The 13,750-nt window shown below is 47.8% G+C and overlaps 1 protein-coding gene across 1 annotated transcript in view; it reads left to right on the top strand.

Annotated features, from left to right (window-relative positions):
- Sara (Smad anchor for receptor activation) overlaps positions 1 to 11,843 on the top strand; it is a 37,621-nt gene extending 25,778 nt beyond the window's left edge. Inside the window, exons 14-15 of the mRNA XM_084576851.1 lie at positions 1,710 to 1,856; positions 8,543 to 11,843. Coding sequence (XP_084432977.1) covers positions 1,710 to 1,856; positions 8,543 to 8,810 — 415 coding nt within the window. The 3' untranslated portion in view covers positions 8,811 to 11,843. The remainder of the gene's footprint in view (positions 1 to 1,709; positions 1,857 to 8,542) is intronic.
- Positions 11,844 to 13,750: the final 1,907 nt, after the last annotated feature.

Genomic DNA, 13,750 nt, shown 5'->3' with positions numbered 1-13,750 from the left:
GCGACCCCCATCAGAATTAACTGGTGTGAGCCTGTTCATTTTGTTCGGTTGGGATCGCACTCCTAGTTCAAATTACAGTCGAACCCGGATATATATCGAACTCGAAGGGGATCGCGAAATAGTTCGATATATCGATAATTCGATATACAGAAATCGGCTTGCGACGGCACTTACGATGTGAAAAAACGATACCGTATTTGTCGCGTAATCAACCCACTCGCATAATGAACCCACCCTCCACTTTTGCACCCGAGAATTAAAAAAAAAAAAAATGCGTTAAGGCTAGCTCGCTCACATGCAAGCGATGAGCGGCAGCGATAGAGCAAAAATTTTCAAACTTGTTGGAACTGCGTCCCTCTCGCTGCTCGAGCCACCGCGGCAGCTCAAAACAAGGTTTCTGTGTCGCCGCGGCGGCAGAAATCGCGAGCATTTTCGCTTGCATGTCGATGGCGCGCGTCAGTCCGTTTCGGTCGTCTCATCCACAGCTCATTGGCAGCGTGCCAAGATGCTGCGCAGCGATAACGTCAGGGCGCGTTTATCTTTTGATAGCTCCTGCGATGGCGGGGAGTGAACTTGGCAGAGTGCCCGTGATGGCTTGGGGCGGGCGTCATGATCGCAGCAGCTGACCGCGTGCTTTCGCTGATTAATCATGCAAGGATAAACGACAAAAAAATATAAAATAAACATCCCCGCAAAAAAAAAGGAAGAAAAAATTCCTGCCGCTTTTTAACGTCCGCAGCCGCCATATATCTTACGCTACGCCGCGCGTACAGCCCAACGATAGGAAAGAATGACTCTCGCAAAAAAAAAAAAAAAAAAGAAATAGAGCTGGCGCTTCTTAACATCCGCAGGCGCCATAGCCACGTCCGCCGCCGTGCTGCCGCACGTAGAGGGTTCGCAACACATGCTGGAGAAAGCGTCCGACGTCTGTCTGAAAACGGGCTGAGCTGGCTTGGCGCATGCGTTGCGCGTGCTGAAGGAGAGAGATAGCTCAGCAAAAGAATGGGCACACCCACGCACATGGCTTGCAAACGTCATGTGTTGGCGCGCGGGAAACGACAACTGCAGATGCGCGCGCCTTTGGGGAATGGGTGCGGCGCTGCCCAGACTTGCTGTCGCCGAACTGTCCCCTCTCATTCCTTCCGCGCGTGGCTTGAAAACGTCACGCGGCAAGCGGCCAAGGGTGATGCGATCGTCTTTGGGGAAGGCACACTTTCCAGTGCGTGGTGCGGAGTTCGATATATCGAACGACTGGTGAAATTGAGTTCGATATATGACACGCGGCTTTCCTATACTTTTACATGGGATTTTCAAGGGGATATTTCGTGAGTTCGATATAACCAAAATTCGATATATCCGGGTTCGATATAACCGGGTTCGACTGTATCTGAATTTCCAAATTAATGCAATTTTACTGTGCCTGCACTTACAGCAAGCACACTTAAGAAATGTCACTCACTTTACTTTCGTAAAAATGTTTCACAGGACGTAGTAAGATTTTTCATGCATCCAGCTTCTATGGTGACTACACAAAGTTGCCTGCCATCAACAGCAGAGCCGAGTGTATATTAGGAGACACTTCTGGCTTCATGCTGGTATGCAAGCACATAGACGGAAAACTAGAGCTACCTGTCTAGCCATAAAGCCATGCTATTGCCACATTGTCTGGTTTGCATAGTTTTGACGTTTCTTCTGTTTTGCTGCTTCAGGGTGAGGAGTCCCATTGACGGCCGCAGCCTAGAAGGTGTCACGGGCGTGCGACTGCGGTCCTTCTCAGACTTCTGTGCTCGAGGCCTGTGCCTTCGGTGGACGGAATTCTTTCTCCTTTCCTGTGACGGTGGACCTACATGGGGCGGGTGAGAAACGGCTGCTTCTGATTTGGCTTGGAAATTGAGGCTCTAAGTTGTGTCAGCACCTCATCCGCTTTTGTGGGAAATGGGCCGGTGGCTGATTCAAGTAATCATGAAATTAATGAGACGTAGTTTATGCAGTACATATCTATTTTTGATGGATTTATCTCTTTGCTGTGTTATTTGGATAGATAATCTTGGCACTTGAGCTGTCACTGTTATCAAACTGTCTAGGAAACTGAGAGAAAAACATTTTTAGGCCACTTCTAAACTGTTTTTTGTGTGTGTGCCAACTCAAAGGGTGATGGAGTTGTTTGACTTGTAGCAGTGCAGATGGGAGGGAGAGTGGTATTCACGACTGCTGTTCCCTTCCACCTGTAGGTAAAGCTGAAAGTGAAACAACCTGCAGTAGTAACCTCTGAAGATTAAGCCGAGCCGTCTTCGAAACATCGAGATTTGAAATAAAAAAGTTTAGATTTTTATGTCTCTCAATTACTGTAGTCACACCCAACCAAACAGGCAATTCTGTGAATGTTTAGTTTTCAGTGTTATCGAATCTTCAGCGTGAATAACTAAATAAATGCACATTGCTGTACTAGTGGTAATTTTTCTACTTTTTGTTGTTGTTGTGGTTGTTACCAGTGGTGTACATTTTGCCATGAAAAACCAGCTTGAAAAATTGCAAACTTGTTTCATTTGTAAGCAATAATAGGCCAGAGTCACGCTTTCGTCACTGCCATAACATCATGTCACCAGCGCCAGGTTGTGTCACACAGCCGAGTCATGCCTTGCTTGGATGCTTTGCAATGCACACCTCGCACCACTCTACATGTTGGGAAAATAGAGAACGTAGTTTGTTTGCATGGCTAATGACGGTCATGAAGGCCAGAAGTGAGTGCCTCTGACTACGCCCTCACCCCCACATGCCTGTGACACAGGCTTCGTTGTCTCTGCTGCGGCCGTGCGAGACTTTGATACATTTTCAGCGGGATCACTGGGATCGCACGTCCTCTCTCTCGTGCGCTCTTCTTTGGAGGCTATGCCTTTCATGGTTGCAAAGAGCCGGTTGGTTGTGACTGCGATGTCTGCTCGTGTCTGTGTTAGTCGAAAAACTGGACTTTCACTTGAAACACAATGTCCACAATGGTTGGCGTCAATTTTAGTCTAAAATACTGAACTTTTGCAATACAAAGACCCAAATATTGATAGTGAATATGCACTTCTTTGTGGTGTGTGTAACGGTTCCTCAACAGAGTTCGTAATGTTCATGCAAGTGCGGATTATTGGAGCCTGAAAAATTGCCAGCTAGGGGATCGTCTGTTTTTCTTAGAACGTATTAGTTTTTCATTGCTGCACTTCTGCAGTGAAAGGACAATTTTGCGATTACACACTGGAAGTTCATTGCTTCCAGCTAATTTTAATTTTTTTTTCAGGGCCTTAACATTGTAGAGTATGGCCTCAATCTAGCTGCAGTTTTTATTTTGGGCACGTTCTTTTTTTTTTTTTTTAAGAAACATCAGCACTGCATAATTATTGGAGGTGCCTGTACTACATTTCCGCTTGCAAGCAAGTTCTGTTTGTGCGTTCTGCAGTTCATTTCATCCTTTCAGCTTCTTTTTTGCACGCGAGTTCGTGCCAACTAGCCAGAGCTGATCTTCACACTACACCGGTTCACAATGCAGCCAAAGCGTGAATACAGTTGAACACTGCAATAACAAAATTGCCGGGGGCGAGAAAATTTTTCGTTTTTGCGAGAATTTCGTTGCCGTGAAAATGGGACTGTATAGGTGAATAAGTACGAACCTGAGCCTGCGGAAAGAAAACTTTATTAGAAAAAGTCTGTGATCACACGAAGCCAAGGGCGTTTTGCTGCACTAAGATTCCGGACAGTGGCACCTTGTTTGCTCTCTGTTCCAAGAACTAGGCATGTGTAGTAGCCTTGGCTACATCTTCAAAAGTCGGCGTTGTCACTGTCTTGTGCGGCGCACGTGCTCCATTCTCCAGAGCAGTCAAGATGCTGTCTTTGCACTTCAAAATCGTCAACAGCGAACTGCACGGTGTTCAAACGCTTGCGCAATATCCATTTTCTTCCTTCCATTAGCAGCTTGAGCGATTAGTTCTGCCTTGTCCTGAAGCGTTAAAAACTGCCGCTTTTTGGTTGGAGGAGGCATCTTCTCAGCATGTTAACTCTCCAGACAAAAACAAAACAATGGATGTGTGACCTGCTGGGGCGCAGCGAACATTAACATCCGTGATGACGATATGGCCGTGCCCATTTGAACTGGTTGGCGACAAATCAGAGCCCGCCAAAAATGTCCTTTTTTTTTTTTTCATCAACAACTTGTAAACAAACATGGCAGTGTCCGTAAATGTGCTTTTTGGGAGCGTGGAAGTGCCGAAAATGTTAAAAGTGGTGTACTAAAATGCATTCCAGTGTTTTAATTTTCTGTTATTTAAGAACGAAGAAAATGTGTGGACTACTACTTCAGAAACCTTCGTTGTTGTGATAGCAGTGAGGCCAGATAAAGAGTTAAAATCAAACTGTTTATTAATACTTAATACTTAAAAAGAGATTAGGTTGATCTGCAGAGGGTCGCCTGGCTGGATGTGGTGCGCCTTCGTGCGCGTCCGTGCTTCGTCTCGTCTCGGCTCCGAATGCCTTCTTCCCTGAGGCGTCGAATCCTCGCGTCTCTTCTCCGAAGTTCGAGGGGAGACATAACTCAGGCGGGGTTCGCGGGGCGCGAAGTCTCCGCGCCGTCGTAACGGTGGTGTGAATAGACGGACAACAGACCGACCGAGCGAGCGTGCTCTTCGCGGTATCCGCGCGGTCGTAACGGAGGTGTGGAGAGATGAACACACCGACCGAGCGAATGTGCTCTTCACTGGGTTCTGCGTGGCGTAAGCACGCCCGCTCGGGTCGCCGCAGTTACGGGAGAGTTGGATCGTCTCGAGCGTGGTCCCAAGTGATGAACTGTGTGCTGACACGACCCCTCTAAATTTTGCGCCTGTCCTCAGGCGCGCGTATCCACGAACCTTGCGGTAATGGTTTGCCAATTGCAGGAACAAATACAATTTTTTGACGTTGCTTTCGGGCTGGAACTTGTCGACTCCTGCGACTCTCGCCTCGTCCAGGGTTCGCCCTTCTGCGGCGATCCTATAGCCAAGAAATGAGATGTCGTCTCGCATGAATTGACGCTTCTTGATGTCCGTCTTTAAGTCGTTGACGACGACTCTTCTCCGCGCCTCATCGCGCAGTGACAGCGCTTCGGGGATCGTAGCTGCTCCCTGGCCGACATCGTCCATGTACGTGGATGTTCTTTTCATAGCCAAGTGGTCTCTGACCTCGTCCTTCATGAGCTGTCGGTCCGCGGGGCAAGATCGGTACGGCGCTGTGGCGACAGGAATGTTGTCCTTAAGTTCATCGCGGTGCTCTACGTGAGCACAAAGCCCCAGCGCATCTGTGCTCGCCGTAAACGCGTCGTCGTGACGATTCAGAATTGAGCGGGGCTCATCTCTTTCGTTGGCGTTCACGTCATGGGTCATTTTACATGCAGACTCTTCAACCAGGTCGGAGAAATCTTCGTCGGGACCCAGGCCCTTCGAGTTCAGTCTCACGAAGTCGATGTCGCTGTCTGGTGAAATTTCTTCAATGACTGCGCGGTTGCTGAAGGCCGCTATCAGCGTCTCGCCAGTACAATTCACACTGCATGCGCTTGGAGTGTGTACGGTAGATTCACTCACCGACGGCGGTATTGGGACGAGGGTGACATCGTTCGTAGGGTGGAACGTGACGTCGACGTTCGCGGCACGGCGCCAGTCTGAACCGAGAATCAGATCCATGGCACTGGGCAAGGGCGCGATCACGACCTCTTCGAGCCGCACGGTCGATGTTCCGACGGTCACGTCCAACGCTGCCACTCGCGTTGGTCTGATGCATCGGTCAAGCACTTCAATGTGATCTGGGGACGCCCACGGTCGGGGGCGAACGTTAGGGCCCACAGAGCTCTCGTTAAGAATGGATACGTTTGAGCCGCTATCGATGCAGACTCTCACCGGTTGGTTGTCGACGAGGCCCTCGACGATGGGCAAATTGCCTCCCGTTGATTGCAGAAAACAATTCGCTTGCCTGTTTGTCGTCCCGGTATTGCCTGCGCCGTTGGATCTGGCTGCTCGGCGTTGTTCCGCAGCGATCGTGGCTCCCGTCTTCGGCCTCGTGCAATCCCTCGAAAAGTGGCCCGTTGTGCCGCAGTTGAAGCAGGTATGCACTCGCGTGGCCCGCATCGGTTCTCGCTGTTCTCGCGGCGTTGACTGTTCGCGGAGATCGCTGCGCCCGTCTGTCGCCGTCCTTGATCCGTCGCTGCTCATCTGGTTAGACCGCCCAGGACCAGATTGTCGGAACTGCGTCTTGACTGTCTTGCGTCGCCTGGTGTCGAGCAGCGCTGCGCGGTCGATCAGTTCGATGACGTTGCTGAAGGGCTGTGCAGCGAGTGGATTAGCCCATGTGTCGTCGTCGATTCCGCTGAGAATCAGCGAAATTCTTTCTTCGTTCGCCATCGGGTACGGAGATTTGTCAAGCAGAGCATTTTTCGAATACATGTACTCAACCAATGTCTCCGAACTGCGTAGTCTTCGATCAGCCTGCAGGACCAGGAATTCCTGCATCGTGAGCCTCCTGTCGAAGCGCGAGGAGAAGGCTTGCTTCCATGAGTCCCACGATTCGCAACTCATTCCGTAAGAGCTGTGCCAATCCTTCGCGGCTCCCTTCAGCCGTGTTGCTGCAGTAGCGAGCGTCAGTGATGGGGACCAGTGTGCCAAGGCAGCTACGCGCTCCACCTGCGATATCCACGTCTGGACATTTTGTTGCGCATTGCCGTCATACTCGGGGATGGCGGACGCGGTGTCGTTCGTTGACTGGATCAGAATGGGCTGAGCTGGCTCCGACACTCTCGACAATACCTCCGTCATCTGCAGTTGCGCGCGTGCGAACATGGCCATGATTTCAGTCAGGCTTGGCGAACCCTCGGGAGCTGGAGCGTTGTTCTCCCGCGAGGACTGCGGAGGTGTACCACGATTCGTATCTGCCGGCCGTTGGTTCGTTCTCGTAGTAGGCGCGAGACTTCCGTCGTTACGTTGGGAGTCCGTATCGTGCCCCGTTCGTGTCGACACTGGATGCAGTAGCCCCGTTGCGTCACTCGCTGCGTGTGACGTGCGTCGTTGGGCTACAAGCCGTTCCAGTTCGTCAACTCTTGCCTGCAGAATTTCGACTGTCGTCGGTCCCTCCGTGTCCGCTCCTCCGTTGTCATCGCCTACTGCTTCAGCCTGGCTGGTAGCTGAGTCGGACGCAGCCAGCGAGGCCTGAAGGCGAACGTTGTCGTTCAAGAGGCGTGTGACGAGAACATCCTTACGTCCACTGCACGGTAGTCCACGGGTTCGAAGCTCGTCGGCCAGCCGCTGTTTTTTCAACTCGATGAGAACACTGCGCATTGTCGATTTCGCTGGTGACCAGATGAGGGTGGTCTCGGAACTCGTCGAGGTTGTTCTGCTGCGCACTGTGGAGTCCGGTGGTTCTTCGCGCGCGCGAGACGCCTCTGCAGATCCTGTCGGCTGCGCCATGATAGCAGTGAGGCCAGATAAAGAGTTAAAATCAAACTGTTTATTAATACTTAATACTTAAAAAGAGATTAGGTTGATCTGCAGAGGGTCGCCTGGCTGGATGTGGTGCGCCTTCGTGCGCGTCCGTGCTTCGTCTCGTCTCAGCTCCGAATGCCTTCTTCCCTGAGGCGTCGAATCCTCGCGTCTCTTCTCCGAAGTTCGAGGGGAGACATAACTCAGGCGGGGTTCGCGGGGCGCGAAGTCTCCGCGCCGTCGTAACGGTGGTGTGAATAGACGGACAACAGACCGACCGAGCGAGTGTGCTCTTCGCGGTATCCGCGCGGTCGTAACGGAGGTGTGGAGAGATGAACACACCGACCGAGCGAATGTGCTCTTCACTGGGTTCTGCGTGGCGTAAGCACGCCCGCTCGGGTCGCCGCAGTTACGGGAGAGTTGGATCGTCTCGAGCGTGGTCCCAAGTGATGAACTGTGTGCTGACAGTTGAAAGAAATGCATTGAATCTTATGAACGTTGGCCGGGGCCACTAAAATATTTCGTTCCATTGAGAAATTCATACTCGCGGTTTTCGTTATTGCGGGGTTCAACTGTATCTCGCAGTATTTATTGTTATGTCCGGGGCGTGGGAGCCCCGTGAGCAAAGAACCTCTCAATTTGGTTGTTGGGTAGAGACTGCATTTATTGTGCTTTTGGGAGAGAGGAGAAAAGAGGGAAAGAAAGAAACGCGAGAACCGGTAAAGAAAGCATTGCTTCTCGTCCCTTAGTCGCGCACACGGTGTGAGGATGGTCCAGTTCCAAGGAAACGCACGGCTCGGGTTTTGTTGGCCCACGTGTTGTCGCCGTGGCGGACAGTGGGGACCCCTGCTGGTCTCTCTGAAGTGGCCGGCTCGCACGTGCAAGGAGGCATTGCTGCTAGAGCAGCCGTGTGTCCGTTTGCTAGGAGGTAGGGTGGTGTTCGTCAGTTTGAGTACACAACATTTATGGTTTGGACCCTCCTGAAATTCTGTGTCAATGTTGTGTCAGTCCCATGACATTGTCTATTGATGTCCAATGTTCGTTAAGGTGCGACTTTTGCTTCGCAGATGTGAGGATCCCCAGCGTGCAGCCGAGGGCCTAGCTCGGGCTTTCTGCGAAGCGCTGCTGCCACACTTGGTCCTACTGCAGCCGCTCTCACCACTCGGCCTGCGTGCCCAACTGGGCCCTGATCAAGTTGGCTACGAAGCCGGCGCGCAGGGCCAACCGCTGCCGGTCGTTTGCCAGGAGCCACTTGACTGCGCACTGGTTCCCCTCTTGAGTGGGCCTCAGGAACCCATGCAGCTTGAGATGCTCTTCCATGTTGTCTACCAGTGAAGATGGAGAAAGACTGTGCACTCCACTGGTGATGGTTCATCAAACAGCTCCGACCTTGCAAGGAGCTGCCTTGTCCTCGGTCACGCAGAAGACTGCTCTATCTTCTCTCGGGCCCGCAACCTTGATCCTCGCTCTGTGCAAGTTGTGTTGTATATGTGTGTGTGCTGGGCTGCAGCATATACTAGAGTAGATACAATGGGGACACTTTCCTGGCCAGCCATATGAAACAAGCACCTTTACATGCTGGTTTTGCACTTGCCAACGTTTGTTCCTGACCGCCGGATGTTTTTAGAAGTGTGCCACCTGTATACATTGAGTTGTCATGTCACGAGACACAATGTTGTGCTCCCCCAACCTGTGTCACACTCGCTGGAGCTCAATTTTGATGGCCACTTGTAGAATGTTTGAATGAAAGCTTAAATATAGCATGGTTCTGCTTGCTCATGTCAGTACGTTGGCGCCAGTAGCACCCGAGAATTGTCCTAGCTTGTTGGGTCACTCTGGGCAGAAAGGTCCTTGTCACTAGATGTGACAGGTGGCAGAAAGCAGCCTTAGTTTGTTTTGTTTTCAGCAGGAGGCTTGTGTCGGAATTGCATCGTGAAAAATTAGGTCAGCTTGCATAGAAGCACATTTGAGTTGTAACGACCATGCGTTCACCTCCAACCGGTGGTTCTGCAAGGCAGAAGAGGACACGCTGATGTGAGCGCCAACCTCATGCCTGCTCATTAACTGAGAAATGACTGAAAAATGAGAAATGACTGAGAAAATGTCTGCAATAAGGTCTTCGTGGGTTGTGGGTCGGTTGATTTTGGTTTCTAACGTATTAAACGTTGAACCTGTGTATTGGACACCGATCGCTGGCCTGCACATCCGTCTATGAATAGTGAACAGATGGGCTAAAGAAATAACTGGATTGACTGCTTCAGGTTTCTTGTACAGGTTCCACTTTTGTTCGGGATGGGTCAGGGCCCTTCCACCAGTTTGTGAGGACTGACGCAGGCTGTGCAAGGATTGCATTTTTGTGCTCTGAGCTTTTGGAGCTGAGGTAGACCACAGAGTAACGTGTATTTTGCTGCTAGCTTAGTTTGGTAATTCAGCTGAGAACAGACGACCAAATCCTTGTGATACAATTGTCATTTCAGTGAGAATGGCCCTATTGTTGGCACTGTTGGTATCACTTCTAAATTGAGACCATTTTTCTTACCATGATGACTTCTGGCTTGTAAACCTATTTTGGCAGCATTGCTTCAAATCAAGCTTTTTTCTTTGTATGTTGATAGCCGCTCATTAGAAAGTGGGCAGAAAAAGCACACCTGCATTGCTTGTCGTCAAGCTGTAGCATTCAGTCAATAAGTTAATCCTTGTAAATCTACCTTTCTGTTCTTTTCAGGCATTCTCATTCTTCCAGTAAAAACCGGTGAATTTTTCTCGGCTTTCTGGGCTAACTTTGCTAGTTCAGAGGTATGGTGCCTAACATTAGCATTGATACATTTAGGTGTGGGTTATAATGTAGGTGGTCTTACATATTGCCTTTTTTTTATTACCTTGAAAACTGTGTGTGTGTCTAATGGAGGCTAGCACTTTCTAAAATTGTGACTTCGTTGATACTTATTTTGTCTAACAGCTTTAAGCATTCAATAGAAGCTTAAACCTGATGTTGTAATTTTTGCATAAGCAGGTAGTTGTGTATTGTGTGTATTGTGAACAAATAAGTTAATTCAATTGTGTTCATAACTTTGCCTCTCGTGCGGCCTCCTAAAGGTATATTTCACTGCAACGGGACCGTTAGGAAATGTAGCGATATTTAAGTGCTATTGGTTGAACTGCAGTGTTGTGGTATAAACTACATTTTTCTTTAGTCGTTGCTTTTTGAACACATAATGTAGAAACGTGGGTTTAAGAACAGTCGTATTGGGACAGATTTGACCCCTATAAAAAACTTGTTGCTTTGGCGAGCTCGGCCGCTTCCTTGCTTCCATAGTTGGATCTGTGCTCCAACTCAGTTATGGCCTTGTTTCCACCGGTTTTATGGCATAACATCACATGATGTTGACCCAGAAAAGACTGAGTGACCTAACTTGCTTGTGTCTTGAGCACAAACTACACAACATAGGCACATCGAGGCAAGTTAGACTGTGTGTACACCCTCCTTGCAGTGAAGAGTCAAGCTACCCGGACTCAGAAGTTGTAGTACTGTCAACTGGATGTACTCTACATGGTTTTTATCCTGTTGCAAAACAGTTTTCAGAGAATTGCCTAACTATATATATATATAGTATTCACTTCATTGTTTCTTAAGCTTTGCATTTCTAACATTTGGTTCTGACAGTTGCTAAATGGAGCCCAATGAACTTGCATGTGTGTTATTCAGAGCTTATATATTTTCACTATTTCTAAGGGAGAGTGCATAACGTGAGAGTTGTGTGTGCAATATCACTCACATATGTTGCTGTGATGGACAGACTGACATTGTTCGGTGCGTGTCAACTGTAACGTCCTTCTAAAGGATGTAATTTGCTTGTAAACAAAATGGCACGTGTAGATAGACGAGAATGCCCTACATGACAAGGTCAGGATGCACAGCTGTACGTAGATGAGAATGCATCCTAGGCAAGGTATGAAAGGTTGTACTTCATGATTGTGTCTATCTCACTTCTCTAGGTTTAATAATGAAAATGGTTAGGTATGCTGTGAACGACATTGGATTTTTTTTGTGTCTTAATTGAGTGCCTTGGTTCCTTTGCAACATTGTACAGATGTGTGACAGCTCATTAAAGAAGCCTTGTACGGCACCAATGCAAGCTGTTAGTATTGATGTTTAATCAGTTGTACCATGGCAGCCATAGGTGTCAACTTCCAACCTCTGAGCTTGGCTGTTCATCTTTGCGAGCACTGCTAACAGGGACACTATCGCATGGTCGCTTCTGGTGACAGGCTTCGACAACTAATCAGTGCAATCGTAAATGATGTTATCACGTGGTTTTTGGAAACGCAATAAATGTTTTGCTTTTAACGGTTACTGTCTTCATCGGGTTGTAATTGTGGCTCAATCACATTAACTGCATTTACAAGGGCATGCTACAGGAGTGACATTAAATGTTTTCTTGTTTCTTTTATGTCAGTCTGACACAAAATGAATTTTCTTTGCTGTTTTTTTAGCTGAAACGCTGGTGTGCATTCGTTAAGTAGGACAGTAGACAAGTTAGTATTAGTCTCACCATACAAAGCAAACAGTGACAACACCTATTTCTTGCTCTTCTTTCTCAAGTTTCTTTTTTTTTTTTTTTTTTCAATTGTTGAGTGTTGCAGGAATGTTGAAAAACTGATCCAATTCTGTTTTAGTAGGCTGAAAACATTTTAACAACTGGTTGGCACTAGATGTTTTTCTGCCATGATTATCTCTGACGAGACTGGTTTCCATCAAACCCTCAATTTTACTAGAAAAGTACCAGATCGGGGTGTCTTAACCAGCTGTATTATACTAGGGAAAGCAAGTGAGGGCTGCGGAAGGTTGCGTGGTTTAGTCTGCAGCATCTATGTTTGGCAAAGTTAATTTAGTTAGCTAATTTTTCGCTTCAGGAAGGAGGTTTCAATTTAGAAGTTCTAGACCGTCGTGAAAAATAGCTAGATGATATGTCTGCACCAATGTGCTATTCACACAGCTCTATTTACCGGGTTTGCAAGAAAAGTGCCATATAACAACAGCTATTGAGTGTTCCTCACCAAGTACGCACGTGGAACCCTGTTGAGGATAGCACTCCAGACAAGATTTTGTTTGCTAAGAGCCACTCACTTTATTGTGTCAAGAGGGACACTAAAGTAGCACCATTGTCAGGTGAAGGCATGTAGTATTATGCTAGTTATATTTAAGGCTGGTAAGGAAAGGGTACTCAACATAAATGGTATCTCTATGTAAATATTGGAACAAGCTTATTGTCTTTTTAAGATGGTTTGCAACTTTTTAACTGACACTTTGTTCTTGAAGCTGAAGTTTTTTATATAATTACTCTTCACAGGCTAACTTAAAGTTTGCCATAGCATGTCTTCGAGGCATGTAAATAGAATAGACTCGGGATGTAAAAGGTAAGGCTTGCGAAAAAGTAGGCCGTCATGCTACCTGCTTTGTCATGAAGGAACTGAACACTGAGAGTTGGATTAATTGGTATGCCATACTGCAAGCCTTAAGCTGCAAAATAGGTTAATAAATGATATTGAATAAGACGCTAGTTAGAGGAAGAATGTTGCTTTATTGAAGATGGACAAACTGGGCACTCTTCAATCGTCGGCTTAGACATATGCAGGGCGGGATTAAGAAAAATGGCCTCGGGCTATAAAGTGCACGTGATATCATCCCCTACTCCTTGGCGGTCCTTCCTCACTTTCATGCTACACTTCTGCAATATACCCTGTTAATTTTAACTACGCGAAGCTAAGAAAGAGAACAAAATATGGTCCTTCTGATTAGTGCAAGAGTTATGCATTAGTTTTGCATCACACAGAACACAAGTGCAGCCGTTCATGCTCGGATAAGGAGACCAGTCCTGGACTCTCTTTGACACAGCCTATTTTCCTCTCCTAAAGCAGGAGAAGTGATGAGATGTACGGCGACAGTGATGGTGGAGGGGGAAAACGATTTTCCTTCTTATTTATTGTTCGAACTTGTTACATTTTTTCGATGTTGTCCACAGCCACAGGACGTAGGGATTTGCAGGAAACCATTAAAAGCTCTTCACCAATCTCTAAAGTGCAGCACCTCACAAGAAAAGGACCTCCTATAGTGGTGCAGAATTCCTGTCTTTGCAGCTCGACAAGGTCTCCGACAGCTAAACAAAGTCCATTTAGTCTCCTCACTCTGGCTTTTTTTTTTCTTCATACCTGTTGATAATAAATAATAATAGTTGGTTTATAGGAAAGGAAGGGCGCAGTATCTGTCACACTTC

This window comes from Amblyomma maculatum, chromosome 8, assembly GCF_055883805.1.
Source record: "Amblyomma maculatum isolate TAMU_Amacu chromosome 8, ASM5588380v1, whole genome shotgun sequence".
Lineage (NCBI taxonomy): Eukaryota > Metazoa > Arthropoda > Arachnida > Ixodida > Ixodidae > Amblyomma > Amblyomma maculatum.
This window is presented reverse-complemented; position numbering and strand designations above follow the sequence as displayed.